The following is a 20,325-nucleotide window of genomic DNA, read 5'->3' as shown; positions in this document are numbered from 1 at the left end:
CCTAGTTTAATAATCCATTTCTTTTCTTTAGTATCTAACATTGAGTGCCATCCTGTTTTATTAAATTTAATACCCTTAAGCAAATCAATCACAATAAAAGAAAATTTAGCAGTATGATGTTTCAGAGTGTGTTTATACAAAACATTATTGATTTTCTTGTTTTTAATATTGCTCACATGTTCAGAAATGCATAGTCTTAAAGGACGAGATGTCTGGCCAACATAAAAAGAGCCACAAATACATGTGGCCAAATAAACAAGCCATTCACTGCTACAATTTGCAAAGAATGGAATGCCATAAACCCTTGAGCAATTCCTGCTAGTGAATTCTTTAGATTTGGCAATTTTGTCACAGTTACTGCAATGACCACAGGGGAAACACCCAACTAGAGGTTCCCCAGTCATGATAGTTTGTGAAAACTGTACATTACTCGCATGATGTGTGTGTTTGTAATGATTAAAACATGATGCTAAATTCTTTCCTTTACGGAATGAGAATGAACATCTATCCGGTAATATGTCTGATAATTCTGGTAGACTTAATAAAATATTCCAATTCCTCTGGACACTATTGATTAGTACATCTGAATTCCTAGCATATGTTGTTAAGAACCTGATCGGCTATGTGGTCCTCTGATCCCTAAGCTTATATGTTAACAAGTCCTGCCTAGATAAGGTATTAGCCCAATTGCTGGCCCGCAGAACATGTCCCATAGAATATCCCCTTGCTCGAAATCTGTTAGTTAGATCACATCTGTGTTCTTGAAAGGTATCCTCCTTGGAACAGATGCACCTCACACGTATAAACTGTGATTTGGGTATATTTTTGGCAATATGTGGAGGATGAAAGCTGGATGTGTGAAGGACCGTGTTGTATTCAGGATATTTCCTGAAAACCTGTGTGCTTAGAGTATCATCTGATTGTCTTGTTATTAACACATCAAGAAAAGTTATTGTGTCAAGATGATAATTGACAGTGAACTTTAAACCCCATATGTTGTCATTTAGATATGAGATGAATTCAGTTAAATATTCAACATCGGCCCTCCACACCATCCAGCAATCATCCAAGTAACGTCTCCAGATATCAATTTCTGGAAGGTAGATATTATGGCTACTGTTGTAAATTATATGTTCTTCAATATATGCCATGAAAAGGTCAGCATAAATGGGAGCAAAAGATGCTCCCATTGCTGTCCCTTTAATCTGCCAAAAACGGATATCTTGATAAAAAAAGACGAAGAATCAGCCCATGTCTTTTTGAGTGACACAAATGAACATTTGCAGAGCACACACAGACTGGTGGCTAGACTCTCTGCTTGTTCTACAGGGACATCCTTTCACCCCCCCCAAAGCAACAGTGACCATGTACGCTTCCCAAATGGGGTAGGGAAGGGCATTATCTGGGATAAATAGTACAACGCACATGGTCCCAGAGGCCAGTTTTCACATCGCTATACTGGAGATGAGTACAGGCAAAGAGAAAGGGACCAGCAAATTTTAAGTGAAAGACCTGCTCTGGTAGAGCTTCATGAGTGGTCCCTAAAATCATTAGTAACTGAGCAGAATTTCAGCCATCGGAGCCAACCTTGTTGCAATGCCTTCTCCTCTCAACACAACACCAAATACAACTAGTTCTTCTTTCTAATTCCCCAAGAGGGGAAATCACTCAGAAATACTTTAATGCAGTCTCGGCCCCCACATCTCTTTCATCTTTCCTCCTATGTCACTGAATTCCAAAGAAAGCTCTGCAATGAGGGTCACAGTTATTCTCATAACTCCTTATTGGCCTCGACAAATGTGGTTTCTTTTCCATGTGGTTTCTTTTCCTCTGACCTCATCTAGTTCACCCTCCCTGTGTGCTGGGCTCGGACCCAGATCTTCGTACTTATCTGTCACTTCACCTGAAAATCCATTCCTTCAAACTGACAACATGGTTTCTCCAATTCCAATGATGGTTCGACAGTCCAGGTTTTCATCTTCAGTTGTCGAGATTTTGTCCTGTTCCCCTAAACCCTCTACTAGGAAAATTTACACGAGCAAATGGAAAAAGTCTTTTATTTGGATAATTGCAAACATTTCTCAGCTCATCTTCCAGCAATTTTGGACTTCCTTGACCATCTTTTTCAATGGTAGAGCCAACTATTCCACCATCAGAGTATAATTAGATGCAATATCCTTCTTCCATGTGGGTGAAAATCACCTACCCATAGCATCTCTTAGATTATCCAAGGCTTTCCTTTGAGGAATTTTTATTCTGCACCCACAGCTTAGAGACCCAGTTCCTCATTTGTATATTACTATTTTATTCAGGCATTGACTGGTTCTTCATTCGAACCTGCTGCTAAGGTGTAGCTGACATGTATTTATTTTTTGTCATGGAAGCCTTTATTTCTGGTGGCTATTGTGGCTATCACTTCTGCCAGGAGAATTTCTGAGCTGTGTGTCCCATCCCCAAAATCTCATTACCTAATTTTTCGCAAGGATAGTTTCTCCCTGAAAACCATTCCCTCCTTTCTTCCCAAGGTGGCTTCTAAATCATATATTAATCTGTCCATAAACCTTCCAGTGTTCTTACCAAACTTTCGAACAAAGGTGACTATAAGTTGCATTTGCTAGATGTTCATCAGTTATGCTTTTATTTACATTGGACAAAACCTTTCAGAAGATCTGACCAATTATCCTTATCCTTCTCTACTGCTAAACTGGGAAAGCTGTATCCAAAGTTGCCTTCTCATGCTGGCTGTCATCGTGTATTTCATTTCTCTATCAAGAAAGAGGCTTGTCTCTTCCTTCAACCCCCAAAAGCTCATTCCACTAGATCTGTGGCTTCATCTACAGCTTTCTTCTCAAATGTACCAAATGATGACATATGTGCTTGCAGGTACTTGATCCAAGGTACACATTTTCATCTCATACTATAAATTGAATATGCAATCCAGATCTCCAGCCTCCTTTTGTTCAGCTGTGGTCAAGAATATCCTTCTTTAAGACCTCCCATGTAAGAAAGTAGCTGGGGACATATACTGTCCCATACACTGAAGAACTGATGCAAAAGATAACATCAGATATGAAAGTTATCTAGTCACCATAATGATAGATCTGTGTTGTCTATTTCCGTCCTTCCTCAGCTATCTTCCTACCATCCCCCTACTTTTATTGTATGCAGTTTTTTTTGGCTTTTGTTCTCATTCCAGGATGACTCTAGCTGACCTTGCATGGGTTCCTGAAGGTCCTTCTTTTCTCTTTCATTCTCCTTTCATAGGCTGCCAGTAGTTAATTCATTTCCTCCAATGTGGCCCTTTTGAGTTGGCCATGTAACTTTTAATGGGTATGGTCTAAGCCTTTTAAAACATGAAGTTATTGCTTCACAGTTCAAACAAATGTTCATATGTCTAGAACCATAAGTGTTACTTCAAACTGCAAATGGCAAACTATTCAGCACAAAGAAAACTTTACAGTTGCAGTCATTCAAGCATGTGTCTTAAACTGGATTTTATAATCCACAATAGACGCTGTTAATATGAATTTTGTAATGTTGTATAAACAACTTACAATATCTCCGTAATCATTTCAGCAACACACATACCACCAGTATATTTTTTTTCTTACAGCTGTGACCTTTCATATGAGGCTAAGCAGATCTGTTTGTACCACGTGATTGTTCAGATATTTAGAGAACTATAATTTTTTTACATTGCAAATAAAGTGTATAAATAATATTCAACATCACTTTATCTCCACTAGATATAGATCAGATATTGATATAGTTGTTTGTCATTGTGCAACTTTTAAGATGACATCTTCTAATACCCTATATGTAGCATGGTTTTGAAATCATTAATGCAGATATGAACAGGTAATATTTGATGCCAAAAAGTGTCAGTAGGATGTAACTGCAGAAATGCCTGGAGATGTCATAAGACTGTAATGAGTTATTTCAGATAAGTTGTTTTGGCTGCTAATACCATCATATTTTTAAATTTTCTGTTGGTGGTGGGCAAATTCGATCTACAGTAGCTTGCTGCCTACACAGAGATTATTAGTAGGGGGAGGAGCTTGAGCACCGTATCCAAACCTTAGAAGTGGCCAAAGTTGGATGTGAGACCTCTACATTAAGGAAGGATGGAAACTAACAACACAAAGCTATCTTTATGATGACTATATAACTTTCATTTACAAAGTATGAAGCTGGAAAATATTCTGCTTAATTTTTTGCATTAGGTAACATAGTACATTAATGTTTTGTAAAGATTCGCTGCTTAGACGTTTGTGTTTTTAGTTGTATGTTGGAGAACTTCAAAACACTGACTAATACAGACTTATTTTTATTTTAGGGGACTGGGTGGTGAGTTAATGAGACCAGCAGGTAAGTTTGCAAAATGTTCATTGCCTTTTCTTCTAAGATAAAAGGAAAAAATGCTGAGTGTGTTATTTTATAATTTGGGGAAGGGGGGGATGCATTCTGATCTGTAGTAAGTGGTAATGTAAGTTATTAAAGAAATGATTGCTTGCTTACCGATAGTATTATTACACAGTTAACATTTAAACATTACTACTCATTTGTTACTGGACTGCTACCTAATAACCTGATTACATACAGGGACATAGTCCTCTCTGTGAGAAGGGGTACAATCCAGACCTGAAACATGACTTAAGTAAAACAGTAAGGATATATAATGAAGAATAAAGAAGCTGTGTTTACATTAGAATAACATTTCACAAACAATGACTTGTTGTGCAAGTCATGCTTTATGATTAGTATTCAGCTTTCACTGCAAGTGTGATGTGCTAAGGTAGTGTGTGTGGTCAAGAATTGTTTTTTTTTTTTCCAAGTAAAATTTATGAAAGAGACTTTTATAGACTTCATATATGGCATTGCCCTTGAACCTGTTTTTTGAACATAATTTGAAACTGTGAAAAACATTTAAAGGAGTGCCCTTTATCTTTGTATGGTGCATTGCTTCCTTGCCATATGCAGCATTTTACATTACACTTGCAGCTTGTCAAACAAGCTCTAACTTTGTGACCTATGCCATTTGAAGCACATTGCTTTGGTACAATTTTCATTAGATAAACATGTTTTCCAGAACAGAAACATGTAATTTAAAGTTAACTAAGGATCACTTGGTCCACCTAGTGTGGCTGTTTTCTTACCTACTGGATGTGCTGCAGATCCTGCTAAGCCAGCAGCTTATTCTGATCCTCCCACCTGTCATAGGAACTGTCTGATGTCTGCCCTTAACTTTCTTGAATTCCATTATTCACTGTTTGTTTTTGTTACTATTTATAGGCAAATTAAAGGAGGTGAAATGGAAACCCAAACCGGTTCACTACTCTTGATTTTACATCAGGTAGAAACATAGTAATTGCTGCAGTTTTTACACTGTAAATGAGGGGTAGTTAAAGATACTATACCTGGGTTTGCCTTCTAGTTTTTATATAAACCCCTGGCTCTTTTGTCTTCTTTATTGACGGGAGGCTTAAAGTCTTTTTTTCATATAGATTTGGTATCTGAAAGAATTATGCCAGTGGGGTACAGTCCAGGCCTAAAAGTGATTTTATTTATATTACCTCTCTTTTTTGTTAAATATTGCATCTTTCTTTTTCTTAAACACATTTATTAATATGAGATATTGCATAGTGATGTGAGTATACATTCAATTATTAAAAAAGAGCATAAACCATTACAAAGAGTTTCTGTCCATTATACAGATATGATTTCTGTCTTAAATATTATTGTTCAATTTAACATTACATAAATTGCTCAAGACCTATGTTTCCTGAAATATCACTCCTCCTTCCGAGCATTATTCTTTGTGCATTGTTTCCACAGATTCCATTTGTTTCTATGTAGTTTGCTCTTCCCCTTTTCTAAAGATCCCACCTCAACTTTATTTCCTTTAAACATTCAGTAATTATGTTACGGTTGGTTTCATTTTGATTTCCATTTTCTAGTAATTGTTTTATTTTGCAGCTAACAACTCTAAACTTAGGAGTCTTACTGAGTCTAGGCAATTCAGTTTCTAAATCCAAGCTTAGAAAGATAATTCCCTTAGTTAAAATAATTTGTTTCCCCATCATTTCTGATGAATTATTCTATAGGAAGTTTCTAAAATGTATTAAATGATTTTTTTTTTATTCTTTTGATTTTTTTTTTTTTTTTTTTTTTTTTTGGGAACACAGTGTTCTCAGGTACCCATCTCTTTCCCATTGCACCTCCATCAATTCATAGGTTGGTACTAGGCTATCGTCCCTAATACAAGCCTAGCCATAACAGTTCCCTGGCTATTTCTTCCCACAATATTTGCTTCCCTGGGCCCCTGTCTAGCAGGGCGACTGACGTGATCCTCAGGGTAAATTTCCTATCTCCCATCCAGTCGTCAAGGTTGCTTTTGAAGAGGGCCAAGGAGATGTTCTGCTTGACATGTAAGGGGAGTCTATTCCAGAATATGGGGAGTCTCTGGGTCAGGAACCTATCCCTCCAGCATATGTTCATTGTGATGACAAGGTTTGTGTCCCTGGAGCATGTGGTTCTGATGAATTGGGAATTCTTTAAATGCAGCATGTCCAACAACTCTGGGTTTGACATGGTCTTGTATGTTAAGCAGAGATTGCGTCTGAATAGATGATATGTGACAGAGTATAGCTGGAGTTTTTTAGTTGGTCAGCATAGGGCATTTGATTTAGGCCTGTGATTCCTTTAATGTCTACCTGTTAAAAAGCTTTCAGAAATCTACTTAGAGTAAAATAAATACTTATGCAAATCCTTTCATGAAATAATCCTAAATTTTCTGGATTTTGTTGCACGCTTGGGAGCCATACAGATATCCTCCCGCTGTTTCTTTGTATGTTGCGTTTTCATGCTTATTTCCCAGTCTTTTTTTAACTTCTCCTTACTGATTTTTTTTGTAGTTATCATGCATTATTTTATATGTCTTACTAATTATCCATTTTTACCACAGATTCTGTTTTAGACTCTAATATAAACTCATCAATAGCTGCTCTTTCATTAAACACTCTCCTACTCATTTATGTGTATCTGTACTCTTATTATTAATCTGCTGTAGGGGAAATCAGTTTCTATTCCACTGTCTGGACTTCTGCTTGGTTTCATTCCACTCAGTGACTTTTCCTTTCCTGGTTATTTGCTCCCAGTACCTTAGCTCTTTTGCTAATCTTCCCCAATAAATTCCAGCTCCTTCTTGCCTGTTTTCAGTGCCCCTATTTGCAGTCATCTTGACTGATAAAATCTCCATTCCCATGTTTTCTTAGTTCTTAAAATATTTTCTTCTACTTTGTAAATACATTATTCTGTATGATGGTTGTTATTCTCTTGAAGTACCTGCACCCAGAATCCTATTTTTCCTTATTTTGTGAACCCCTCCTCTCCACCGTTTCAACATCTTTTCTTTCCACTTTGATTTCTAGTCTTCTTGTGTTGTATATGAACCCTTAACTATGTAGCTCTGAAATATCCCTTCAAATCTGGTCAATCTAAACCACCTTGCTCTGTGGGGAGAAACAACTTAACTTACTTAATTTTTGCCCTCCCAAATAAATTCCTTCAATTCTTTATTAATTATGGTCCACAGCTTCTCCTCTGGTTGATAAAAATTTGATTGAAACATATATAATATTAAAGGGACTGGAATCATTTTCACTGCTTATACCATATTATCCATATCCATACTCAAGAGCTTCCAGCTTGTCAAGATTTGTATTATCTTTTGTTTAGCCTCTCACCACATATTGTTAACTGCCATAATGGAATGTTTTTTTAATCCATGCACCCAAATTCTTCATATTATCCTTCCCAAATAAATATAGGTATTGCTGAACCTGGTCATGTGTATGAACATAATTTACTACTATATTCACTGTGTTTTTATCTTCATTTATTTCATTTCCTGAACAAACTTGAAACTGTCTCAAAATGTCCCATAGCACTGACATATCCTTTTCTGGATTTATCAAATACAAAATAATTTCATCTGAAAATAGGGCTAGTTTTTCATTAGTATTATACCAGTTTAAACCTTTGAATTTGAGAGTCCTTTTCTTCATCAAGTATAAGACAAATAGGACATCCCTTACTGGTTCATCTGTTCAAGCACAGCTCGTTAAAAAGGAATCATACCCCCAGGAGTCTTGCCAGTGATCCATCATATATTTTGTTAATTAACCCCATCAGGTAGCACAAATACCACCATTATCTTACCCATAAAATTCCAGCAAACTCTATCAGATGTTTCCTCTGCATCGACCCACAAACAGTAATGGGATCTTCTTACACTCTGATTTTTCTTTGAATCATCATCCTTTCAATCTTGCAAATGTTTGCCTTCCCTCCACAAAACCAAATTGATACATATCTGGCACTTTTGGGAAAACTATAGCCATTCTTTTTCCTAGTATAGACATAAATGCTTTATAACTATGGTTCAGAATTGAAACTGGTTTATATGAAATTAAATTTAAAGATTTTTGTCCTCTTTGAGTAGTACATCCCACAGTTTTCATCCAAGATGTAGGTATTGTCTCTCCTTTTAAAATATTGTTAAACAAAACCTTCCTGATCTGTATCGGTTTTCCCCTCCTAACTTCCAAACTTCTCCCATCTTAGCTATTAATTCTTGACTCTCAACTTCCTCTAATCTTGGAATATTTAATCCTTTTATAAGTTTTTCCAGCTGTCTGTGTTCTTGGCTCCCCATTTCTCTAGTCTTCTCAGATTTTTATAAAATTTCTGAAGTATCTCTAATATCTGTACATAATCTCTGGTTATTTTTCTAGACATAGGCTCCCTAAATTTGGAAACATCCCTTTCTGTTTTCTGGTGCTTAAGCTGTTGTGCTAATAGTGTTTGTGCTTTGGGATTGTTATCAAAAATACTTGGTTAAAGGCCACCTTTTTGAACTCATGCATATTATCCAAATATCCCCTTATTTTCCCTTTAGCATTCAATGATTGTTTCTCTTCTTGTTCTATAAGATTTACCTTCATCTGCTATATTTTAAACCTTTGATAACCCCTCTTAATATTTCCTATTACTTCTTGCCCATATTTCTTTTTGTCTCTTTTCCACCAATTTTTTAAACTGCATTTTCATTTTATCCCACTTCTCAGTTATCTCTTCTAAATAAATTTGAGAATTCTCTAACAACTTTTCCACCATTCTGTAAATTCCTCTCTCTTTTTAATACAATGCATACCATGCATGAAATAACCACTGTATAATTTGTACTTGATTACCCTGCATCTTTATCTTAGTTTTCATTGGTGTATGGTCTTAAATAGTTATTGGGTATGTTTCAAAACTTTCAGTGAAATACCCATAATTCTATGAAATATAGCTTCAAATCAGACTAGCCTCAGTTACTGTACCGTGGAGAATAATATGTAAATTATGGCTGGGTGCCGGCTAGTAACTTCATATCTTCCATTCCAAATTCTCTCATGCATTTCTTCAGAAATCTGTCCTCTTTTGTTGTATTTTCCTTTTTAGGTCCCCCTAATGCATTTTCACTATTGCATATCTGATTGCAATCTGAACTGGGGAATAATAATCCATGCTGAAAGCTGTTTACCTCTCCCATAATTCTCTTAAGCTTCTTAATAGTAGCTTCTTCCTTGCTTGCCAATAACCCTGTATTACTACAAATCTATCCTGGTTGTCTTTCTTTTCTTCCTGTATCACTATTGAAGCCCCACTTGCAATAAGTATTATTACCTCCCTTTTCCTTTGTCCTTGATACTCTGCTAAATAACCATTCTGAAATATTTTCTTTGCCAAATTAACATGCTCATTTCAAAGTGTGTCTCCTTTAACATTGCTATTTGTATCCTATATATAAGTCAGAACTCTTTGCTTCTTGTCCATATCTTCAGGGCCATTCACATTCTGTGATATGATTGATACAGCAGTCATTCTGATAAGTATTACTTTCAAATATTGTACGTGACAGTTTTTTTAATGTATAAGCCTCCAGCTTGCAACTTATATGTACACACATTAACATTTAGCAGGCTGATCCCCTGCTACCTACCTGGCTGCTGCGCACACTGTTTGGGTCCTTGTCCTACACCTGGTGAACTTGTCCAGTCAGCACCTGAACTACCAGAAATTCTCTCTCTTTGAAGTCACTGGAAACTGTCAGGACTCTGGAAATCACCACCAGCTCCTTGAGAAGCCAGCTTGATTAGGACAGTGAAACCTGGTGAACTTGTCCAGTCAGCACCTGAACTACCAGAAATTCTCTCTCTTTGAAGTCACTGGAAACTGTCAGGACTCTGGAAATCCCCACCAGCTCCTTGAGAAGCCAGCTTGATTAGGACAGTGAAACCTGGTGAACTTGTCCAATCAGCACCTGAACTACCAGAAATTCTCTCTCTTTGAAGTCACTGGAAACTGTCAGACTCTGGAAATCCCCACCAGCTCCTTGAGAAGCCAGCTTGATTAGGACAGTGAAACCTGGTGAACTTGTCCAGTCAGCACCTGAACTACCAGAAATTCTCTCTCTTTGAAGTCACTGGAAACTGTCAAGACTCTGGAAATCCCCACCAGCTCCTTGAGAAGCCAGCTTGATTAGGACTGTGAAAGTATGTGCTAACCTTCAAACCTGACCCTTGTAGCGATATCTCTGTTTTTAAGAACTCTGCTACCTTAGGCAAGTTTCCCTCTCAGGTTAGCCAGCAGCCTACAACCCCCTCCAACTTGACTTTTTTCCTGCTCAGTTGGCCTTCACAGTTTGACTACCTATTCTCTCTTCTTGTATGTTTGTACCCTACCCCCTCTCTCCTACAGTCTGGCCCCTTGTAAGTGGGTTGTCTCCAAAATCAGTTGCAATTAACTCACTGGTCACTAGGAGGCATCTTTCTGTACTGTTCATTATCACTGACCCTGCTTTTTATCTCCCTATCAGACCCCCTAGCCCTACTTTAATACTTTTTCTTATTCTTCTCTCCCTAGAACCTGTTCTGCACTTCCCTTCACTTATCCCAGTATATATTCCTCACTACACCCTAGCTGTCTTACAAGTCTAAGCACCTTGTAGTAACCTTACTCCGTGTTCCTGACTATACCTAGGATACACTAGCCTGCTGACCTTCTTCAGCTTTCTCACACTACTAAACTTAATTAATTTACCTGCTTCTTTCTCCCGTACTACTGATTGTCTTCCTTGGGTGTCCCCTCTCTTGTCCTCTCTTGTCTCTACCCGCTCCGTTCGCCCTGCGGGCTCACTCCGCTCCCCTCCCTACCCCCAATTCCCACCCACCCCCAGGGGTCCTACATTTAACTTGCCTCTAGACACACCTCTTACTTCTTCTGCCCAATCATACTTACAGCCTCACGAATTGGGTACCACCCTTCACTTAGCCACACCTACTTACCTACTATAACCATCCCCACCCCTCTCTCACTAACACATCTAAAATATCACAACCCCTACCTCTTGCCCTACACTCCCACAGTACTTTCACCTACAACACACCAGTTAACCACATTCAAACTTACAACTATTTTATCATGACTACAACTATCCTCCAATCAAAACTGAAATTACCTATCTCCTTCTTACTATTATTCCTTCTCATTACTACCTATTTCCTAACCTCCTATGAACATACCATAACTATTTCTCTCTCACTTCCCTCAAAACATACCAGTACACCTGCAACATCTCCTCCTCCATCCTTCTTTCATAACTCCTCACAATCCATCTACCTACTTGCCAAATACCACAGGCTATTACACTGCAAACTACTAAAAACTAAAACAAAGAAAATAATCAACACCTTCCTAAAACATAAACTAGGAAACTATTTTACACTACTCCATCTACTACTAGATGGTGACATACACCCCAACCCAGGCCCTCAAGCTACTACTACCAAAACACACAAAGATCATATCAAACCCCTCTCTCTTTCATCCACTATACCCTCTAACTTATTATCCTTGGCCCATCTCAATATACGTAGCATCTGTAACAAAATTAGTCAACTCCTTGCCCTATTAGAAGTACACAAATTTGATATTCTATGCTTATCAGAAACTTGGCTAAAACCTTCAATTAAAGACATTGAAATTACCCCACCTGGATATAACATTGTTAGACTTGATCGCACCTCCAGGAAGGGAGGTGGAGTAGCTATTCTATATAAAACAAACCTGAAGCTTACTCTTCTTGACCTTACCCTTACCCAAAACAATAATGCTGAAATAATCTGCTCCAAAATTCAAATTAACACTACTAAAACAATAAACATCATCTGTGCATACCTCCCCCCTGGAAATAACATCCCCACTTTAGAACAACTTCTTGAACAACTCTCTAATAACTTCCCTCAGGAAACACTATTCCTTGGGGACTTTAACATTGATTGGAAATCTTGTAACAATGCTAACCCTACTTCCCATATAAACCTTTATGGTTTCAAACAACTAATTGATAGTCCCACTAGAATAAATAATAAGAGCAAAAAAGAAACCACCTTAGACTGGATTCTTACAAACTCCCCCCTTCAAACCTACCAAACTGGCATCCTTCCTGATGACCTTAGCGATCACTCCCTCACCTATGTCATTAGAGCTAAAACTAATCTAAGCTTACCTACCTCTCATAGAACACTATATTCAAAAAAAAATTTAATCCCGAACAGTTTCAAACAGAACTTTCACAATACAACTGGACCCCTCTAAAACACCTCTCACTTAACAATGCTGTTGAACATTTCAACTCAGCATTCCATGCAATCTTAAATCAACATGCCCCAAGTCGTACCATTAGAACAAAGACCAAAACAGCACCCTGGCTAACCTCTAATACTAAACAAAAAATTATACTCAGAAATAAATCTTGGAAAAAATGGCGTTCCTCTAGAAACCCAACAGATCATCAAACCTTCAGAGAGCTCAGAAACAATACCAAAAAAGCCATCCTTTCAGATAAAAAGGATTATTACTTTGAACTCCAGCAATCCACCAAAAAAGAACCAAAAAAGTTCTGGTCCACTATCAATAATCTACTTACCCCAGGCAAAGTAGTTACACCCAACCCACAGAATTTAGACCCTGATAATCCCTCTTTAATAGCCAATAACTTCAATACCTTCTTTACTACTTCCATGCAAAGTCTAGCTAACCACTTATCTCCTGATGCTTCCCAACTGCTCTTAAGTAACATCAACAACTCCCTTCTTCCCCTTCAACTTCAACCCATACCCACCTCCTACATACAATCTCTTTTACAAAAGCTTAAACCCACTACCCCTCAGCAGATAAGCTTCCTGCTGAATTCCTTCAAGTAGCAGCTAAAGCTATTGCCTACCCTGTTTCTATCCTAATAAACAGATCCATAAAAGAAAGTACTTTTCCAGCAATCTGGAAGATATCACACATCATACCCTTACACAAAGGAGGCAAATCCACTGACCTTTCAAACTTTAAGCCCTATAGCTATTATCTCCACTAGCTAAAATCATGGAAAAATGTATACACAAACAACTACTTAACCATCTCCTTCATAACAACCTACTAGCTAACACTCAACATGGATTTAGACCTTCACATAGTACTACCACTGCACTACTTTCTTTTACCAACACCATCAACTGTAACCGTAACAACAACAAATTAACCTCTTCTCTTTTCCTAGACCTGTCAAAAGCCTTCAATATGGTCAACCATACACTTCTTCTACACATATTAAAATCCCTTGCCCTGGATTTCTCTTCCTTAACCTGGTTCTCATCCTATCTTGAAAATCGACAACAAGCAGTACTATGGAAAAACTCTCTATCTGCTCTACTACCTATCTCTTTAGGAGTACCTCAAGGATCTATACTAGGCCCACTCTTATTCTCTATCTTTATTAATGATCTCCAATCATCTATCCAAAACACTACCTGTATACAATATGCAGATGATTCTACCATTATTTGCACAGCTTCCACTCAATCTGAACTCCAGTCACTGACACAATCTACCTTTTCTACTGTCGAACAGTGGTTCTCAAAAAGATGTCTTCTCCTCAACCCCAAGAAAACAAAACTATTACTATTCTCACCTACCCACAAATCTTCTCAACTAAACTTCACTATTACTGCAAGTGATAATTCCCTCATCTCCCCCGACTCTACTACCAAACTGCTTGGTGTTAACTATTGATAATAATCTTAGCTATGAGTTTCATATCAATAACACTATAAAAGCAGTAAATAAAAAGATTGGTTCACTGTACAGAATTAAACCCTTCCTTACACCAGAAGCACGGACCACCTTAGCACAATCACATCTTATCTCTACCCTACTATATGTCTCCTCTATTTACACTAATCTCTCTAAAAGCAATCTTAGGAAACTGACTACATCCTACTATAATATAGCTTGTTTTGCCACAGCATCCCAGTATAGAACTCACCATTGTCTAAACTTAAAACACTTACACTGGTTGGAACTTCCAAACAAACTTATCTATCAACAACTCTTAATAACACATAACATTCTATATCAACCAGCAAAGACACCTGCTCTTAGTAACCTCTTGACCCCCTATAATAACTTGAAACAGCTGCGCTCCGCCGAAAAGCTACAAGTCAACACAACTAGAATTACAAATTCTGCAGGTAACTGCCTTTTCTCCAACTCAGTAGGCAAAATATGGAATAACCTCCCCTCACACATTACCTCTCTAGGCTCCTTTCATCTTTTTAAACAACAACTTCTGGCTCTGCTCTTGTACCAATCCAGACTAATCTACTATCTTCATTCTACTATCATATTTCCTCATTTCAAAACTGCAACCTTTCTCTGTGATCACAAATGACTTAATGAATGTACTGCTACTGCTGTTCTCATATAAAAAAAAAAAAAAAAAAAGAAAGGGTAAAGAATTAATGCCTTTCTCAACACGTAGATAGCACTATGTGTTTTTTATTACTTGATCTAGACTAATATGTATGCATTGTTGCTCACTGTCTGTGTCACAGGCATTTATTGTAAATGTTTAATTTTCTATAACCTTGCTTTAATCTGTGGAGCTTTTCTCCCCGGGCCTCCACTGAAAATGGAAATTATCCAGCTGGACTAGCCCGGTCAACAAATGTAAAATAAATAAATAAATAAATTATATGCAGTTGCTGTTTCTTCTATCTATTTAGACCGTTGTCACATTTTCCCTAGCTTTTCATTTCAATAAAAGCATTCAAAAAACAAAAACAATGTACATTTTTAGTTTTACCCCCCACCAACCCTTCCATATAGCTGCATCCCCAGGCTTCACCTATTGTAAAGTAAAATTTAATCAGGTTGAAAACATGTTAGAGCCTGTGCTTCATCCAGCAACCCATGTCATCCTTTTTTATTCCATATCAACATCCCTCCCAGATGTGAAAAACAACTGAAATACTCTGTAACTAATTTTTAGCCTTAAGAAAAAGTACCCTGTCTACCATTAAGTTAATAGGTTTGGCATTGTTATGAGTTATACTGAAGCGATTCTTATTACTAGGAATGTACTTGCTTATTTTCCTTTCAGTGTAAAAGTCTTTATTAATTTTTAGTGAGTTACTTGTGAGTTTTCCTTTAAGTACTACTACTAATGTTTATACAGTCTGATGTCTCACAGGTCATCTGCTAAGACAGAGCTGTGCTGGTAAATAAAAAAAAGACCATCTAATGATGTTCTTCGTGTTTCATCGTTGTACTCATCACACTTGGGTTATCTGCCTGCAGGTAGCCCTCAGTTGGCATGAATACCAGAAGCTTAGTATTTCTGAGTCAGTTGCTGCCGCTCCATGACTGACGTCAGGCCGTCATGGGTATAACAACAGGCAGCCGACACCATTACATCAGTCTTTCTTGCCGAGCAGCCTGAAGCAGAAGCAGTTTGCATGAGTGCCAGTCAGCCAGTACCTAAGTTTTCATTTCCGAATTGAATCATCCTGAAGTCTTTTAAAGTTAAATACCACATTGGGGATCCTTTTTTCTTGCTCTAACCAATGTCAGAAAAAGTTAACAATTGTCTCACCTGTGGAAAGCAAATATCACACCAAGATTTCCATTTTTACTGTGTCACCTGTTTAGGCCCAGACCACGATGTACCTCGCTGTCGGTTTTGTGCTTTGTTCAACGCCCGAACTATTCGTCGTTGGGCCCTTATTGTCTCCTAAATACTTTCGCTCTCGATCTCCGTATTCTGAAATGGCTTTGGTAAGTGATCCGACTACTGATCTTCTGAAAAGACATAAGGATAAAGACAGAGACAAATTGCACAGGTCCAAAATTGCCAACGATGCTTCAGTCAAGCTAGTCGCCAGTTCACTGGTACTCAGTGAGGCGCTTTCGCAGCCCTTGATGCCTGCTTCGATGGATTCAAAGGCTGCTACCGAGACCCATTTGGAGTCCGGTATGCCTCAAGACTCTTCTTTGACTACGGAACCTGCGGCTGTCTCTACCTTGGATGGGTCCAGAGCTGCTGTGCAGGCACCAGCTTCTGAGGAAGTTCCGCACTACTAATATTCGACACAAACCGACGACTTTCGCATCTTCAGTTCTTTCAAAAACTACTGAGTTTCTAAGGCCAAGAGTATGAGGTACGCCTGAAAAAACGACGACCCAAACTCAAGTACCTGCTTCCTTGCCACAACATCAAATGCTTATAATAGCAGAAGACCTGATTATGCTGTTAGGGGAAGCCAGCCTTCCCCTGCTAAGAGAAAAAGAGACTTGTCCCTAGCAGCTTTAACAGGCCAAGAATCTGATGAGTCTGAGGTTTCTGAATGTGAAGACATGCCTTTATCTGCTTATGAGGATTCAGATGCAGAGGATTCCATTCCCTCTGCTTCTCCTTCAGAGGATTTTTCCTTTGGTTAAACCCTACATACTTTAAGAGAGCATTTCCACTGGGAATGCCAAGACTATCATCAGTCCAAAAAGAAACTCAGAGAATTTTTAGCTTTGCCACAGCATAGACCTTTAGCAATACCCCCAGTTCTGAATGTTGTGGAATCCAGTCTAACTCTTGATACTTTACCCCCTGCTCCTAGGAAACCAGACAGGTACTACAGGGTTCCTGACTTTCACAAATGTCTTTTCAAAAATCCTACTGCTGACCAGAGATCATCTCCCAGGGGCCTAAAGGTATAAAAGCAACTACAGCTAAAAATCCCACCCCTTCAGACAGGGATGCCAGAGCTTTAGACAGATGGGGTAAAAAACTATACACCTCTGCAGCTCTTGCCATTAAGCATGGAATTGCCAGTTTCACATGCTGAAGTACCAGCAACATATTATGGAACTTATTAAGCAAAAATTAGCTACCTTTACAGACTGTGCAGAAAATAAAGAATTACAAGAGCTTATGCATTCTGCAAGCCAAGTCAGCAAGCATGCTTTGCAATGTGGCTTTGATGCCCTAGAAGCATCTTGTAGGGCAGCAGTCACTAGTTCTGTTCTGAGAAGACATGCTTGGCTTAAGGAGCAGACCTTGCAAGACCATATAAAATCAAAATTACTAGACGCTCCTTTGAACAAGGACAATCTGGCACCAAAGCAGAAGAGGTTCTTAAAAAGATGGAAGAAAAAGCTAAATCTATGCAGACAGTCAAAGATTTCTTGCAAGTACAGCTTCCTAGATTCAGTAGGCATTGTCCCTTTCCAGCCCCCTCAAGGCCAACCCAAACTAGACCAAGGGGAAACAGACCCCCCAGACTGCAGTCTCAGGGTATGCAGAGATCTAAGCAATGAAGTGCCTCCACTTCAAAAACAGGGAGTGCTAAGCCACCCTCTTACTGAAAGAATTCACAATGTCTTCTCAACTCCACTCCTCACCTCTGCCCAACTGCTCGTGCCCTTAGGAGGAAAACATGCCCATCATGCAAAAAACTGGACTTCCATCACCGAAGACTGATGGGTCCTCAGCATTGTATTCCAGGGGTACAAATTTTACTTCCACTCACTGCCAAACCCCAAAAGGTTTCCCAGACCTTCCTCCAAACTAGTGGGCAGAGGCACAAAACCAAGTTCAATCCCTGCTTTCCATAAGGGCAATTCAACCTGTTCCTGCAGATCATATAGGTCACGGGTTCTATTCCAGACTTTTCCTGGTACCCAGAAAAGAGGGCACTTGGCACCCAATCCTAGATCTTTCCATTCTAAACACCTTCCTGGTGGTACCAAAATTCAAAATGCTAACCCTTCAGCAGCGGCTTCTTATGCTGGCCAAAGATGCCTGTGTAGCCACTCTAGAACTAAAAAAAGCCTATCTGCACATCCCTTTCAGGGACTCCTGCAGGAAATACCTACGCTTCAGGGCAGGATCAATGCATTATCAGTTCTCTGCACTTCCCTTTGGCTTAGCTGCTGCTCCCAGAGTATTCAAAAAATGCCTGGCTCCAGCCATTGCCTACTGCAGACGGAGAAAAATTCAAATTTACCCATACTTGGACGACTGCTCGATTCAGGTAGACAGTCAGGAAATACTGTTGCAGCACCTGACATTTGTAAAGAACCTTCTAACCTCTCTGGGGTACACTGTCAATTAAAAAAATCAGAACTAGTCCCCAGTCAAAAAATTGTATGCCTGGGAGCAAGCTTGGACACAGCATCCCATATGGCATTCCTTACTCCAGAAAAACAACCCTATCTGACAGGCTACTTCACTCAAATGGCCACCAGAACCCAGCTTATCTGCAAGGAAAATCCTGCAGGCACTAGGGTTTATGGCTTCTTGCATCTTACTAATTCCATATACCAGACTGCATATGAGGAAAATTCAGTGGTTCTTAAAAAGTCTTTGGTGCCAACATTCTCGAAACTGTCATTCCTATCATACCTTGTCTAAGGACAGAGTTTCTTTGGTGGGCAGCAGCATGCAACCACAACAACCTCAACCCCTCACCGCCCAGACCCTAACCACAGATGCGTTAGACTATGCCTGGGGGGCACACCTGGACGACAAGTGCATTCAGGGCCACTGGAGCTCAAGTCAAATTCATCTGCACATCAATCAAAAAGAGATGCTAGCTGTTCAGCATGCTCTAATAGCTTTCAGATCCCTACTCTCACCAGGACCCCTATTAATAAAAACAGACAACACCACAGTTAGGTGGTACATCAACAAGCAGGGGGGAACCCACTCTGCAGTCTAGCCATGGCCCTGTGGAACACAGACTTGGATATGCAGGTCTATCTGCAAGTTCAATTCCTGCCAGGAAAACAAAACTCATTGTCAGAAGACTTGAGCAAAAATTTCATAGACTCACACAAGTGGCATTTAGAGCCCAGCACCTTCAGTCTTCTACTCCAGAAATGGGGAACCCCAGAGGTGGTCCTCTTTGCCTCACCCTGCAATCACCAGCTCAGCAAATTCTGCACCAGGACACCTCACAGCAGGGCCTGGAATGTGGATGTCCTATCCTTCAATTGGCAAAACCTCTCAATCTATGCATTTCCACCTCTGCCCCTTCTCTCAAGAATATTATTCAAGATAAGACAGGACAGACGAAGGACAATCCTGATTTCCCCGGACTGGCCATGCCAGCACTGGCACCCATTACTGCGCAGCCTGTCACTGGTGCTATCCTGGCACCTACCCCAGAGCCCAACCCTCCTCACTCAGCGGGGGGATAGATCTTGCATCAGCAACTGCAAACCCTGACTCTTGCAGCCTGGCTTATTCCTTGAATTTTCCCCCCAATGACCAGCCTAAGCAAGCAGGTACTGGACGTCATTCTTGAAGCCAGAAGACCCAGTACAAGGAAATCCTATGCTGATAAGTGGAAAAGGTATTGCTCCTGGATTCAATCTAAAGGAGAGGACACAGCACTGCCCTCCCTCCCTCTCATCCTGGATTACCTAGCAGATCCCCTCCACAGAGGCCTTTCCTTCTTCTCCATTAAGTGCCTCTGCCATTTTGGCTCATTACAACACTGAGCCACCTCTCTTCTCTCACCCTCTCATCAAATAGTTCCTGAGAGGGGACAAATAACTTAAGGTCACCAAGGAGAGCACCCACCCCTGCGTGGGACCTTAACTTTGTACTGGAAAAGCTCACACTACCCCACTTTGAGCCTGCAGCATCAGCAGAGTTAAAATTCCTCTCTTTGGAAAACAGCCTTGCTTCTGGCCATCACTTCAGCTAGAAGAGTGTCTGAGCTACAAGCACTTATGGCTGTGGAACCTTTCATTATTTTTCATGCTGACAGGGTCTCGCTCAGGACTAATCCTTCCTTTATGTCTAAAGTGGTGTCCAGTGTGGCTCTCAACCAATCTGTCCATTTGCCAACCTTCTTCCCTAATCCTCAAAATAAAGGGGAAAGG

The 20,325-nt window shown here is 39.4% G+C and overlaps 1 protein-coding gene across 1 annotated transcript in view; it reads left to right on the top strand.

The window, feature by feature from the left end:
• TBCD (tubulin folding cofactor D) overlaps nt 1-20,325 on the top strand; it is a 3,708,267-nt gene that overhangs the window by 2,761,311 nt on the left and 926,631 nt on the right. Inside the window, exon 23 of the mRNA XM_044068123.1 lies at nt 4,337-4,368. Within this exon, the coding sequence (XP_043924058.1) occupies nt 4,337-4,368 (32 nt within the window). The remainder of the gene's footprint in view (nt 1-4,336; nt 4,369-20,325) is intronic.

The sequence above is a fragment of the Protopterus annectens genome, chromosome 4.part0, assembly GCF_019279795.1.
Source record: "Protopterus annectens isolate FY-2018-M chromosome 4.part0, PAN1.0, whole genome shotgun sequence".
Lineage (NCBI taxonomy): Eukaryota > Metazoa > Chordata > Ceratodontiformes > Protopteridae > Protopterus > Protopterus annectens.
This window is presented reverse-complemented; position numbering and strand designations above follow the sequence as displayed.